This window comes from Eurosta solidaginis, chromosome 5 (assembly GCF_040869045.1).
Source record: "Eurosta solidaginis isolate ZX-2024a chromosome 5, ASM4086904v1, whole genome shotgun sequence".
In the NCBI taxonomy this organism is placed as follows: domain Eukaryota; kingdom Metazoa; phylum Arthropoda; class Insecta; order Diptera; family Tephritidae; genus Eurosta; species Eurosta solidaginis.
The window spans coordinates 30,302,761-30,315,288 of NC_090323.1; the positions used below are offsets into that span (position 1 = coordinate 30,302,761).

The following is a 12,528-nucleotide window of genomic DNA, read 5'->3' on the forward strand; positions in this document are numbered from 1 at the left end:
TATATGGAAGCAAATCTGAAACACCCTTTTAAAAAAATACGAATTTTGAGAGCCTAATAACTTCCACTTTGGCATACTAAAATTGATTGGGCTACAAAACTACATACTCAAAAAATTTCAAAAAATTCTAAATTAAAATTTGGAAATTTTCGAAAAATTTTCTTAATCTTTCGAATTTTGTCGAAAACGTTTTTAAACATGATTTGCATAGTTTCAGTTACAAAAACCAAACCACTATCTTAACTTGACAGACTAAAATTGATTGGGCTACAAAAAAAAATTTGAAGATTATATGAAAAATTCGAATCTTTCGTAGAATTTTCGTGAATCTTTTCGAAAACGTTTTTGAGATTGGTATCAGTTAGAAAACTCATAAAAGATTTTTTTAATTTTCGAAAAAAAATTATTTGATAAAGTTATATTTTCGTGTTCGCTACTGTATCTTTATGATTTGCGATGAAATGAATAATAAACAAATATTAATAAAGGAAAATAAAAAAAATTTGAATTCACAATTTTTAAAATGTATGAAATTTAATAAATACTACAATAATGAGGGTGCTTGAAAACAAATAAAATAATGAAGCAAAAAATGACCGCAACCAATTTTCATTTACTTGTGTGTAAATTAGGTTGAAAAAATAATAAAAAAAATTAGTAAGATAAAAAAATACTTAAACTTTTTGCAAGCTATTTACAAGTGCCCGTTAACATTTAGAATGCATTTTTAAATGTATTGTATATTTTTTATAAAAATTGGTTTGCTTAGTAATAATTTGCTTACTGTCTCATGGAGCCCCAACGGCGATTTATTAAACTGTCTGGATTGCTGTAAAAAAAAAACAACAAATTTTATATCAGTTTGTGAAACTTAGAAGTTAAACAGCGATTAACTTTTAAACATATTTATGAATTAAATATTAGAGTAGATAAAATAAAACTAAGTTGCTTGGTTTACAAATTTCACATTTTTTCTTACATTTTATTTTGGTTTGTTATGCTATGTTATGTAATGTTATGTTTATGTTTGGTTATGTTATGTTATCTGTTGTTGTGTGATCTTATCTTATGTTATATTATGTTGTGTTATGTTATATTATGTTACGTTATGTTATATTATTTTTTGTATGTTATGTTACATTTTAAAACCTTCGGTGAGTGTCTTTATCGCTACAACAAAAACAAGAAGAACAACAAGAATCAGGACGAACTGTATCTGCGCATTATGCAGAAAGCTTTACCCAGACTGAAGACCGTGTCGGAGGAGGACGCCTGGGCCGAAAAAGCGTTAAGCTGCAGTGCTAAACACATGGGTGAACGTGGCGAACTGTGCCGAGTTCCAACTCTTAAGCTATAGAGAAGAGTCGAAGGATAAAATTATCTTCCGTGCAGGAGTCTTTTGCCAAGGTAATGAGTGGAGAGCCAAAACAGTAGCTTCAGAGAGCGAGGAAGCGACCCCCTGTCCAAGTGCCTAGAGCATTAAAAAGTACTAGTAGGACTAACCAAGCTGCAACTTTTGTGGGAAAAGCCATCCAAAACAAAAACCAGCACAGGTTTAAGGGGCGTTTCGGTCCACAAGTCTCGCTTAGTATCGTAACGTACTGACAAAAACTGAGCATTGCAACGACTAATCGGCTTCTCTGAAAGCCATAGGGTAGCGCAGTTAGAGAGGCTGGTTAAGCACAACAGTGTTCTATGGAACTACTGTTTATGGACTGCCTCAATACTGATGTAGAAATACAAGATTTCAACCGAAAAAAAAACAAGAGGATGTCAGCAGGACCCAGTTCAGAATCAGACAACGGAAGCGCAACACTCTTTTATATATCTCGAGCGAATAACTGCGCCGAAAACCCAAAATACTCCCTTTATAATTCACAGAAGCTTGATCATCTTCACGGATCTGAAGCATGTAGCACATTTAGAGCGGCACTCGCTACTCGTCAGGTATTACTAGCTTTAGCTTAAGCAAACTTAAAAAATAAAGAAATGTAAGGCCGAGCTTCTCTTCCAATTTGAGTCGTGCTCCTTTTAATGTTTCCTACAAATTGGCGGAACGGGACCTACATGTTTTTTCCGAACGGCATCTGCAAGGCAGATGAGTTATCACTAAGAAGCTTTTCATGGCAGAAATACACTCGGAGTGCTTGCTACATCACTGCCGAAGGGCGCAAACCCAGGATCTTCGGTATGGTAGGCGGAGAACGCTACCACCACACCACGGTGGCCGCCTTATTGATGAGCTTTGTGATGAGCTACTAAATAAATTGCTCCTTGATCACAGAAGAGCCAACTGTGTATTCATCAGCGAACTTTACAAAGCCAAAAATAATTGCCACATGGAAAACACCGGTGCTGTCGGGATCTGGACCGTAATAGCCGTAGAATGGGAACGCCGCAGACTAACAAAGAGTTAGTTATTGTGATGGCAGCCAAGCTTGCTTTAGCTGCAATCAGAAAAATCAATCATCGCACATATCGATAGAGGCATGTTAAACAATGCACATTTGTTGAATGGTTTACTAAGAGAGTTTGTGAAAAATAAAAGAGTACATGAAAGAGAAATCGCTATCTTCATATACTCTTGAGTGTAACCTTTTAAACGTTGTTTGAGTGAAATGATCTATTAATCTCTTTAGCGGTGTACTCTTTAGACAACAATTTTTGTGATTTTTATGGCAAAACAAAAATATGAAAACAATAAATGTAAAACATTTAATTTTTGTTTTATGACCTAAGCTAAATCTACATACAAACAAAACCTGTTTTTAGTTGAGAGAGGACAAAGAAGCAGACAAAAATAAAAAAAAGCTGATTCGTAGAAAAAAGTTAATTCATTTACGTATTTACCCACATACATAGCTACATATTGAGGCAGATAGGTATGAGTGCGGATACAGAAGGTGAGATCGGCTTATTGTCTAAAACGGCGCAGAAATATAAGTCGTGCATATATGTACATAGGTATAGACATTAGGGTGGGTCGATTTGGGTGGACGAAAGTTAACCGATATCGCGCCATCGATTTTTCGATAGCATTTGGGCTCTGGAAAAAAAGGTCCACTACGCATACCCAAAAAATAATTTTCGAGCCTGCGAAATTGCATTTTTTGACATTTTTTCGACTTTGATTTTTAAGGTTTTTTCATGACCTACTAAAAAAATTTTCATATGTACTATACCCTGTCCGACCCAAAAATGTCCGCTAAAGCGTAGTCGATAACAGTTTTTTGAAAAAAAAAAATTTTTTTATCTTTGTTTTCGACAACGTTTTTAGCGGACATTTTTGGGTCCGACAGGGTATACATGAAAATTTTACAATCAGATAAAAATTTTTTTAGTAGGTCATGAAAAAAACCTTAAAATTGAAAGTCGAAAAAGAGCCAAAAAAAATGAAATTTCGCAAGCTCGAAACTTATTTTTGGGGTATGCGTAGTGGAACTTTTTTTTCCTAAGCCCAAATCCTATCGAAAAATCGATGGTGCGATATCGGTTAATACATCGATCCAGACTAATATACATACATATTGTAGAAGTATGTATATAGGTTGCAGCTCAGCTAAGATTAATATATGTACTCCCATATGGTCTGTACAAGCTTATAAGGCAATCAAGGCTTGTTAAGTTATTACGTCAAAATAAAGCCTGACTAAAATATGGAAATAGCCAAATACTGTTTTTTGGTATATGAACTTCAAAAAGTGGAAAATGGCGAGTTGCCTTTTTTGGACATTTAAAAAGTCATTAGCTCGAAAAGCAATCGTGTCTTATTAGCGTCTAGCAAAGAATGAAAAGAAGTGCAATTCGCCAAAACATTGCCATCAAAATTAGTACTCATAAATTGCCTTGGAATAGAGTTCTGAGCAGCACTTCCACCAAACACACATTGTTGAGATTGGATCATCGGTTTAGGAGATTTGATGACGTGAAAAGGAAATTGCCGATATTTCTAGCCCGCAATGAATAAACTCTGAATGACACTGAAGTGATTGTTTGGATGCTGTGTTTCTCGTGTTATAAAAGATCCGGGTTCAAATAGCGAACGGGCGCCATTTTCATGCACTTTCTTCTGGAATCAGCTGTTTCTGGCTGCTGCTAGGTAAGATTAAGTATTCTATGTTCAATACATGCCGTTCTTTCGATCAAGCTGGTGATATCCTTTACGCAGTATCTAGGGAGCTCTTTAAGTTTTTACATAGATGCCCAAAGTGTGAAAACTAATGTATGTCAGAGCTGGGCATTCGCACAAGTAGTGCAAGAGTATTTCTTTGCAATTCTCCTCGACACAACTTTCGAATGAAAAATTGCACTGAAGATGGCACACGGCTGAAACCGGTGTCTCGAAATCAAATTTGACAGGCTATGACGAAAAATCACACCAAAATACACGCAAACGTGCTGTTGAAAATCAGTCCCCATTCGTTCAGTGCGCAGGTTTAACAGAAAGCGTCTCGTGATCGTGGCAGTAATTCTATGGAGTCATATTCCGTCGGTTATTTAGCAGGTTCTCTGTTCTCTTCACTTCGTAAGCCGCAGATGTTTGTTTAGCTATCCCATAGGGTCTGAGAACTGCTTCAACATCGTTCAACAATGCCAGGCCGCTTGCATGCTTGCCTGGCTACTAGTTGCCCTCAATATTGCTGTAACGCATAAAGCAGTTACTGTTGACCTTGGTCGATGCTTGACTGAGTTAATGAATACTTCGAGTCCTTTTTTGCGCTTGGCAGAGACTATTAAAGTCGCGAAGACGGGCTGAAAGCAAAATCTCAAGCTGCTTTCAAGCCGAAGTCCATTTTGGGCCCCCCGTCTCCGCTCCAGTACACTCTTAAGACTTCTTGAGAGGAAGCTAGCCTAATTAGCTACTATCAAAATTTAGCGATTGAGATTGGGATGCCCGGCGAACCCCGGCTCAGTGTCCAATACCCGAAAATCCCAGAAAGCAGACTTCCCAATTAGGAAACGGATTAGCCTAGTGAGGATACCGCATACCATACTTCCTCCACTGTCGTCTTAGGTTGCAGTCAGTTTAATTAAAGTCCTGAGGTAACTGGTTGCGAATGACTGGGACACGGCTTAAATGCTTCTATTACCCCTCACACCTGACACACTTAATCACAAAGCATCAAAAGTTTAGCTTCAAATACAATAAACGACTTCGCAACTGGAATTAGTGAGCGCATGACTGCCAATCTCCAGTTCATTGTCATTCAAATGAGCTCATAAGTTAACAACTAACTAATCGACAAACAATAAAATTTGAAAGTAATTTATAGTCATACAAGCAAAGACAAACATTTAAGCGCTTAAATGATTAAATTGTCAATAAATAACATTAGGGCAAACTAAGAAAGCTCGTACTCACCTGGAGGAGGTGGTGGTGCGACGTAGGCTCATGCGTGCCCAATTGTCGCGTGGAATGATGCTTAGTTCGTCATCACTAAAAAATTTAAAAAAAAATTGTTTTTTAATTATCTCTTTTTTGTTTGCAACTGCAAAACAAACTCACTTATTTGCCGTCGTTGGAGTTGTGTCATGTGGTGCCAATTCCAATTCAACACCGCCTACACCGCTTACACCGGCGCCATTTGTGCCATTCAGATTGTTGCTATTATTGTTGACAACATCGGTGCGTAATAGACCAGCCGATGCGCTAGATGCCGTACGCTGATGATTATGTTGGCGATGTAGGCTGCGTGTCTCATTCTCGCCATAACCCTCGAACGATTCGCCATCGGAGAGTGAGGAACATTGTGATTTGGCGGCATCTGCTGAATTAAATTAAAATATAAGCTAAAAAAATTATTTTCTTGGGACTCAAATTTTCTTAGCTCACCTGTGCTGGAGGGTGGCGTTGAGGGCGTCGGGCTCGAGTCACCTGGTGAGTCGGCTTCGACGTAGAGAAAATTTCCATTGGGTTTGACTCCCTTCAGATTGGGCATTGGCGCCATTTTTTCTTTGCGCTGCTGCTTGTTACTGTGAAGTTTTTTTGTTTGCTTTTAAGTTATTAAATAATTAATTGGTATACGTTGTTTGCTTTAATTTATTTTGAAATCAGCCTAAAAAGTGAAAGACGAAACAGAAAAAAATAATTTAAAAAGTTTTTAAATGTCAAATAAAAATAAAGAAAATAGAAATGATATGTAGGACCATGATGTAATAAAGACAAAGTAGTATATGTAGTGACAGCTCATTTTGAAAACTCCCATACAATACGAATGATGAGAGAAAGGGGAAGAACAGAAGAGGCCGTTTTGTGAAATAGTATTAAATATGGTACTTTTTTGTATCAAAGCACTAAGTGCATTTTTTTACATTTTTCATTAAAATATTAATACAAGTTTATGACAGGCTGTCCGAATATATATGCGTTTGCCATACTACACATGAATTCAAGAATATTAGGTACAAGAAGCATTTGAAGAAATGATAGAGATATAAGTGGCCGGCCTTGCATGTTTTATGCAAACTCCAAACTGCATCTGCTAGGGCTGCTAACTTTGATACGGTGTATTTTTCGTACCCCTCGGTGACTAGGGTCTCGAGATATAGGCCAAAACGTGGACCCAGATAACCATAGAATGTGTGTGTAATATGGATATGAAGTGAAAGCTGTTGCTGAGAGCTTCCAAGTAATTTTCATTGTGATATTCGATTTGCATGCGAGGCCGAAATAAAGACATGAATTAATAATACCAACATACCTATTTACATACTTCCTATTCGATTTGCTTGAAATTTGGTATATAAATTTGCTTATATTAGTATTTACGATCCTTTTTTCCGGGAAGTAGACCAGAGACGGACTGGGAGTGGGATTAGGACTAGGACAGGCACTGAGACTCGGAGTGGGACTGGGACTCGGAATGGGACTGGGCCAAAATTCATACCACCCTCTGGGACTGGCAATAAGGGATGAAGAAGAATGAGAAGAAGAGAGAGGAGAAAAGAGAGAAGAAGGGGACTGAGAAAGTGATAAAATTAGACGAAGATAGGGATAGATGAAGCGAAAGGACGGAGAAAGGAGTGAATAAAAGGATTAGGAAAAAGTGAAGAGGGGGGAGGGCAGAGTTAGACGGAAAAATTTTATTAAAATCTATGCAGATAGACCAAATTTAGGGTAGAACAACGTCTTCCGGGTCTGCTAGTCAATTATAAGAAGAATAAACAGCGCACTGTATGGAGCAACTTAATGAAGACCACACTCCTGCCCTAATGCTGCCATTTAATTTAAATATTAGAGTTAGATGGTCGTAGAATAAGCAGCTACTTTGCCGAAATAACTTTTGCTATCTCGGACGTTTAAAGGAGCAGCGAGAGCTCCTTTTCAAGATGACGTATGATTGTAGATGCAGTGGGGGAAGAAGGTTCCATACCGAGGCGCTGACGATGAAAATACCAGTGTGGTCCTATAGTTTCCAATGCGTCTGATGGGAGGTAGGGCTGATAATTTTACGTGCGTTATGAAGTACCCGGGTACTCAGGTGTTGTGATCCAACTGCCCGGGTATTACTCGAGTACCAAAAAACTCAGACACCAGAGCATTACGCAAAATCTGTGATCAATGTAGTTTCGGCAAATTGTTTGGGCCTTTCTGAATAAAGATAACGGTATGTATTTGTAAATTAATCCGAGCATGATTTATAACGGAGTACCAGAAAGTTGGGATAATATCCGGCATTACCAAAATTACTCAGGCAGCCGGCTCCAATACGATCATTGCAGTTTGCCATGTCGAGCGGAGCATCGAATCGTTGGCGAACATCTCACTGCCCCATCTGGGATTCACCCCGAAGCACAAAAACAACAACAACCCCTTATCTGCAGGGCTAACATTTAAAGAATGTTGAACCTTAATAAAAAATACACGCAAGTATGAAAATTTCTAAACGTCATCACCATCGAATAACCTACGGGTAAACTGACCATCAGTATAAAGATGTGTTGAAGGCTAAAACCAGGCAAGGTCATTCAGTCATAAACTATTTGAAGGTTTTCTGATGGGCCGCATTACAATATGTAATCTAACACTATTGCTCGCAGACCGAGGTAGATAAACTTCAATTTGGTGTCGGATCCGGGGGTACTTCTTTATGACATTAATCTACACACTACCGACGAAGAATATTGCATTGTACAAGCGCTTGCAATGCACATACAAGCACTACCTCTGCCACTAGGTACATAACACCACTTCTATTTGTATATAAAACCACACACTTGCCGACTTTACTGCGAGGGTTAACAAAGGTGTACCTGGCCCAATAAAAATAAAGCCTCTAAAACGAATCCCACCCAATGAATTGGCAATTCAATTTTGCAACCTCTGAGATATTGGCAAGGCGATAGTTTGGTCTTCCGACCATGTTGCGATAGGCTGAAGAAGAAGAACTTTCGGAAGACGCCTTAGAATGGCAAAAACAGGAAAAAACACCTGGAAAGAAAAAGCAAATGACCCAAGTTAGGAGAATCATTTTATTGTGTATTATAATTATTATTTCAAACAAAATATCTTCATTTTTTATCAAAAAAGTTGAAATTTCTATAATTTTGTTAGATAAACAAAATTATTTTATGAAAATTGTCACAACTTCGAATCATAAAAAAGTCAACACAAAACATAATTAGAGAAAAAAGTTATGCCTAATGCATAATTTTCCAGGAAAATTTATTTGTGTGGTTTTTAGTACGATTTTTCTTCTGAATGAAAAAGTAGTTTCGAAAAGAGGCAAATGAATTCCAGAGTGGGAGTTCAAAATGGCGGATGAGAAAGAGAAGCTGCCAACGTCAGTCACCTTGTAATTTCATCATGATGTAGGACCATGATACAAAAAATGGAGGTAGTTCCATGTAGTGTGACGTTAGCTACTTGACTTTTGCGGGGACAATGACAATTTCACCAAAAACAAGCTACCAAATTGAAAAATGTTACGAATTTTTCTAATTTTTATGGATAATTTTACAGTGTAGCTCTGCAGTTAAGCCACTAGTTATGAAAGTGTTTTTGCCCGTTATCTCTTTCGGACCTGTTGGGACACAGACATCCCAGAAAAAGTTTTCGTATAACTAAAATCTTAATTTTCCATTTAAACTCATTAAAAACTGTCCCGTCTGGTATATTGAAGTTCAGGTAACGGTCCTATGTGTCCCATTAGGTTTATTTGTTGGTATAAATATGTCCCGTTTAAAGCTTGCCGACATTCTCTAACTTTTAGTAATTAAAAAAAAATGCTTTATAAACCTGTTCCTGTCCCAACGGGACCTATACGTCCCACTCAAAACACCGAAAGGGACACATATGTCCCACGCCTTAGACCTTCCTGGAGGGGGTAGAGACTCCACTTCAAAATTTTCTACTTTTAAGGCCTATACTAAAGCTAAAATAATCAATAAACCAGGAATTTTCCTGCTGGTTGCTTTCAGGTTCGAAAGTGTTATACCAGGGGTCACCTTGGGGCAGTCCTGCCTATACACATTTTGTGCCCTTTTAGCATTGACATAGATGTGTAGACTTTGGACGTACACTTTTTCTCAACATGCCTTGAGAAATATCCGCTGTAGGGGCATGATATAGGGCCATGCGAGAACAACAGGATTTTTTGTGTATTTTTTTTTTCTTTCTAGGGGTCAAGCTGCCATAAAGATATGAGTCATTAATCAGTGTATTTTTCGATAAAATTGCATGTTTTACTGTATTCTCAATCGATATATATGCACATAAATCGCGCTGAAGCATATTATTATTGTCTCAGATGGCCATTACGTTTTCATCCTAAAGGAAATTTCAATTTCGAAAAACGACAATTTCGCCTTAAACAGTAACGGCAACGCTTCTGGCAAAACAACAAACATTATGAAATTTCAAAAATCCCCAAATACGTCAAAAAATGTTGAGTGGAACTACCTTCTTTTTTGTATCATGATGTAGGACAATAATTTTCGTATAATGCCCGGAACACAGTAAGGCATACAGTTTTTTAATTTTTCGAGACATGTCTGATTTTCTTCCGGGCTGAAAGAAGACACGGTTGAACACGATCTATGTACGTTCCTCTCCTATTCTCGTGGGGGCTTCAACGGAAGGAATAACGTATGTTCTGGTACTTCAATGGGGTTTTTCCGTTTGTTCCCAAGATGATCGAGCTTGTGACTCAATGGTGCTTGCTACCGGAACGTACCGGATTTATATCGGGCAAAGGACCATCAAAGCGACAACACTATCCAAAACCTTGGGGGAGTGTCTTTATCGCTATAACAACAACAACAGGACCATGAAGTGGAACCATCCAGTCACACTTACGCTAGCTGTCCTGCCTTTGCGAGGACGAAGCGTAAATATTTCCGTCGGGGCAATTCCAAGATCACGTTTCTCTTTAATTTCGTGCTTCCACTTGGAGATGACAGCCTAGAGGTGGTTTTCGTTATATGTAAACTAGTTCGAAGTTGGAGATTTCTGATATTATTGTCTAAGATACTTTCCAGTTAGCCAAAGACTTAACACTAGGAACCCGATGGCATTGCAATATAATGGAAAAAAGTCGCTATATGTTGTCTTTTTGTGCTGTTCTTTTAATATACACAGTTTGGTGCATACTCATATACTCTAACCCTCTTATTCATAAAAAAATATAATAAGTTTATAAAGTTGTTATAAGTGAAAGTTCGCATGGAAATGCAATTTTAAAAAACCTTTATATACCCTTTGTCTTGCTTAAGAGGGTATGTTTTTCATACCGAATTGTGGGGAATAATATTTGGCGCGCTCAACAGAACTTTATGTACAGACCAATTCTAAACAAAAATTCCGTGCGAGATTTTTCCCTTCTCCCATTCCTCGTATTCTGTACAATATTCGAAAAAGCGGAAGCTGGTTATGGGAGAAAAGTAGGTATTATGAATGTGGGGGAGAGGGAGATTTCTCTACCATTTTATAGGAGTTTTTTCACTTGTTAAATGAAAAGGAATGCATCAAAATAGTTAAATGAAATTGTTTCTTTTAAGAAAGAACACTTATTGATACATTCTACCACAATATTCTCACTGTTAATACAACAACAACAACAACCATAATATTCTTTATTTTAAGTCGAAAAGTATATCATAAGCAACGGAAGAGCTCTTGGTTGGTATATTTGATGTAGCCATTTGCGCCAGGATTTTTTAAAAAGGCTTAAATCGATTTTGGGATATGACGAAAGGCGAACTCAACTCGACTTGGCCGCCAGAAAATTGCTTTGCTAAATGAAAGCATGTAACACCGGCGGATTTGTGTTATCCCGCGTCTTCTTCTTCTTATGCTCCTCTGTTGATGTTGCTGTGGCACCAATTCATTATTCATTTCAATGAATACCGCGTGAAATGCAATACTGTGCATTGTTTATATTTTATTTCTTAATTTCAAACAAATTCGCAACAGTAATTAAACTTTTAACTTTTTTAAACAAAATTAACGAAATTTCAATTGACAAAACGAAAATTTGAAATTCCTATTCCCAAATTATTTTTCTCCCTAGGAATAGAATTGGAGGAATTTTTCCGCGAGAATAAAAAAATCCGCGAACACAAAATTCCGAGGGAATATTTAGAATTAGGCTGAATATATTTTTGTAAATATGTAAATACTTTCAACAACCTAACCCAACCTAAGTTTTTCAATGGCTTAATTCACATAATGTCAAGGCATTCATTCCGTTGTTGTGCATTTAAAAAGTCAAACAAAAAGCTTAAGAAAAGCGCACATAAAGTGGAGTAATGCAATAAACGCCACTTGCTTATATGTATGTAAGTGTGGCTGTAAGTGCATAAGTCAATGCTTAAATAGATTTGTGGACAAAGATATGAAAATTGCAAATTGTACCTACTACGTATGAATAAAGATATGTCTATATATAAAGATTGCAACGAGTTTAAGTTGACTTAATTGGCTTAGAATTTGGAGTGGCTATTGTCACGTGTGGGCACATGTTGCGTTGGTAGTTAGTTAGGCTGATATTGACAATGATGAAAGGCTAAAAATGTGTCATTGGAACACTAACGAGCGGGTGGTCTAAGGTTACAAATAATAAATATGTACATATATGAACGTACCCACATCGAACTCCACATACACTTAAAACATGAACGGATAATCTACTATACATTTATGGGGATTAACGGCACACTTCCAAAATGCATTGTAAATACTCCAATACAAGAAAGGAACTCAAATGTCACGTGTAGTAGTTACAAGAATCAACACGGCTTAGGTTAAGTTGAACTGGCCGCTCCGTGAGGATGTCACATAAACTGAATGAGTCCATATTGTTATCAGAAGTTTGATCAACGACCCAAACTGAAAACGCTATAAAAACCAGAACCTATGTTATAACTCCGTCCTCCTCTTGACAAATACTAAAAGCTTTCTAGATCTTAAGTATGCTACTTGCTGCTTCCGAATCTGATAGCTGAGTCACTCCTAATAGCTGGAGCCTTAGGCTTGAGAGCACTCGTCCGCTTCTTTCATCAATGTGACTAATTCTGAAAAAAAAAATC

General features: G+C 37.4%; 1 protein-coding gene across 11 annotated transcripts in view; it reads right to left on the reverse strand.

Annotated features, from left to right (window-relative positions):
• The window catches only part of nuf (rab11 family-interacting protein nuf), a 268,745-nt gene that overhangs the window by 194,944 nt on the left and 61,273 nt on the right, over positions 1-12,528 (reverse strand). For 7 of the 11 annotated variants that reach the window (XM_067792115.1, XM_067792120.1, XM_067792114.1 and 4 more), the window contains 4 exons: positions 5,834-6,056; positions 5,507-5,768; positions 5,363-5,437; positions 785-829 (listed from right to left, as the gene is read on the reverse strand). In XM_067792115.1, the coding sequence (XP_067648216.1) occupies positions 785-829; positions 5,363-5,437; positions 5,507-5,768; positions 5,834-5,948 (497 nt within the window). In that variant the 5' untranslated portion in view covers positions 5,949-6,056. The remainder of the gene's footprint in view (positions 1-784; positions 830-5,362; positions 5,438-5,506; positions 5,769-5,833; positions 6,057-12,528) is intronic. The other 4 variants (XM_067792123.1, XM_067792122.1, XM_067792121.1 and 1 more) reach the window with 2 other exon arrangements.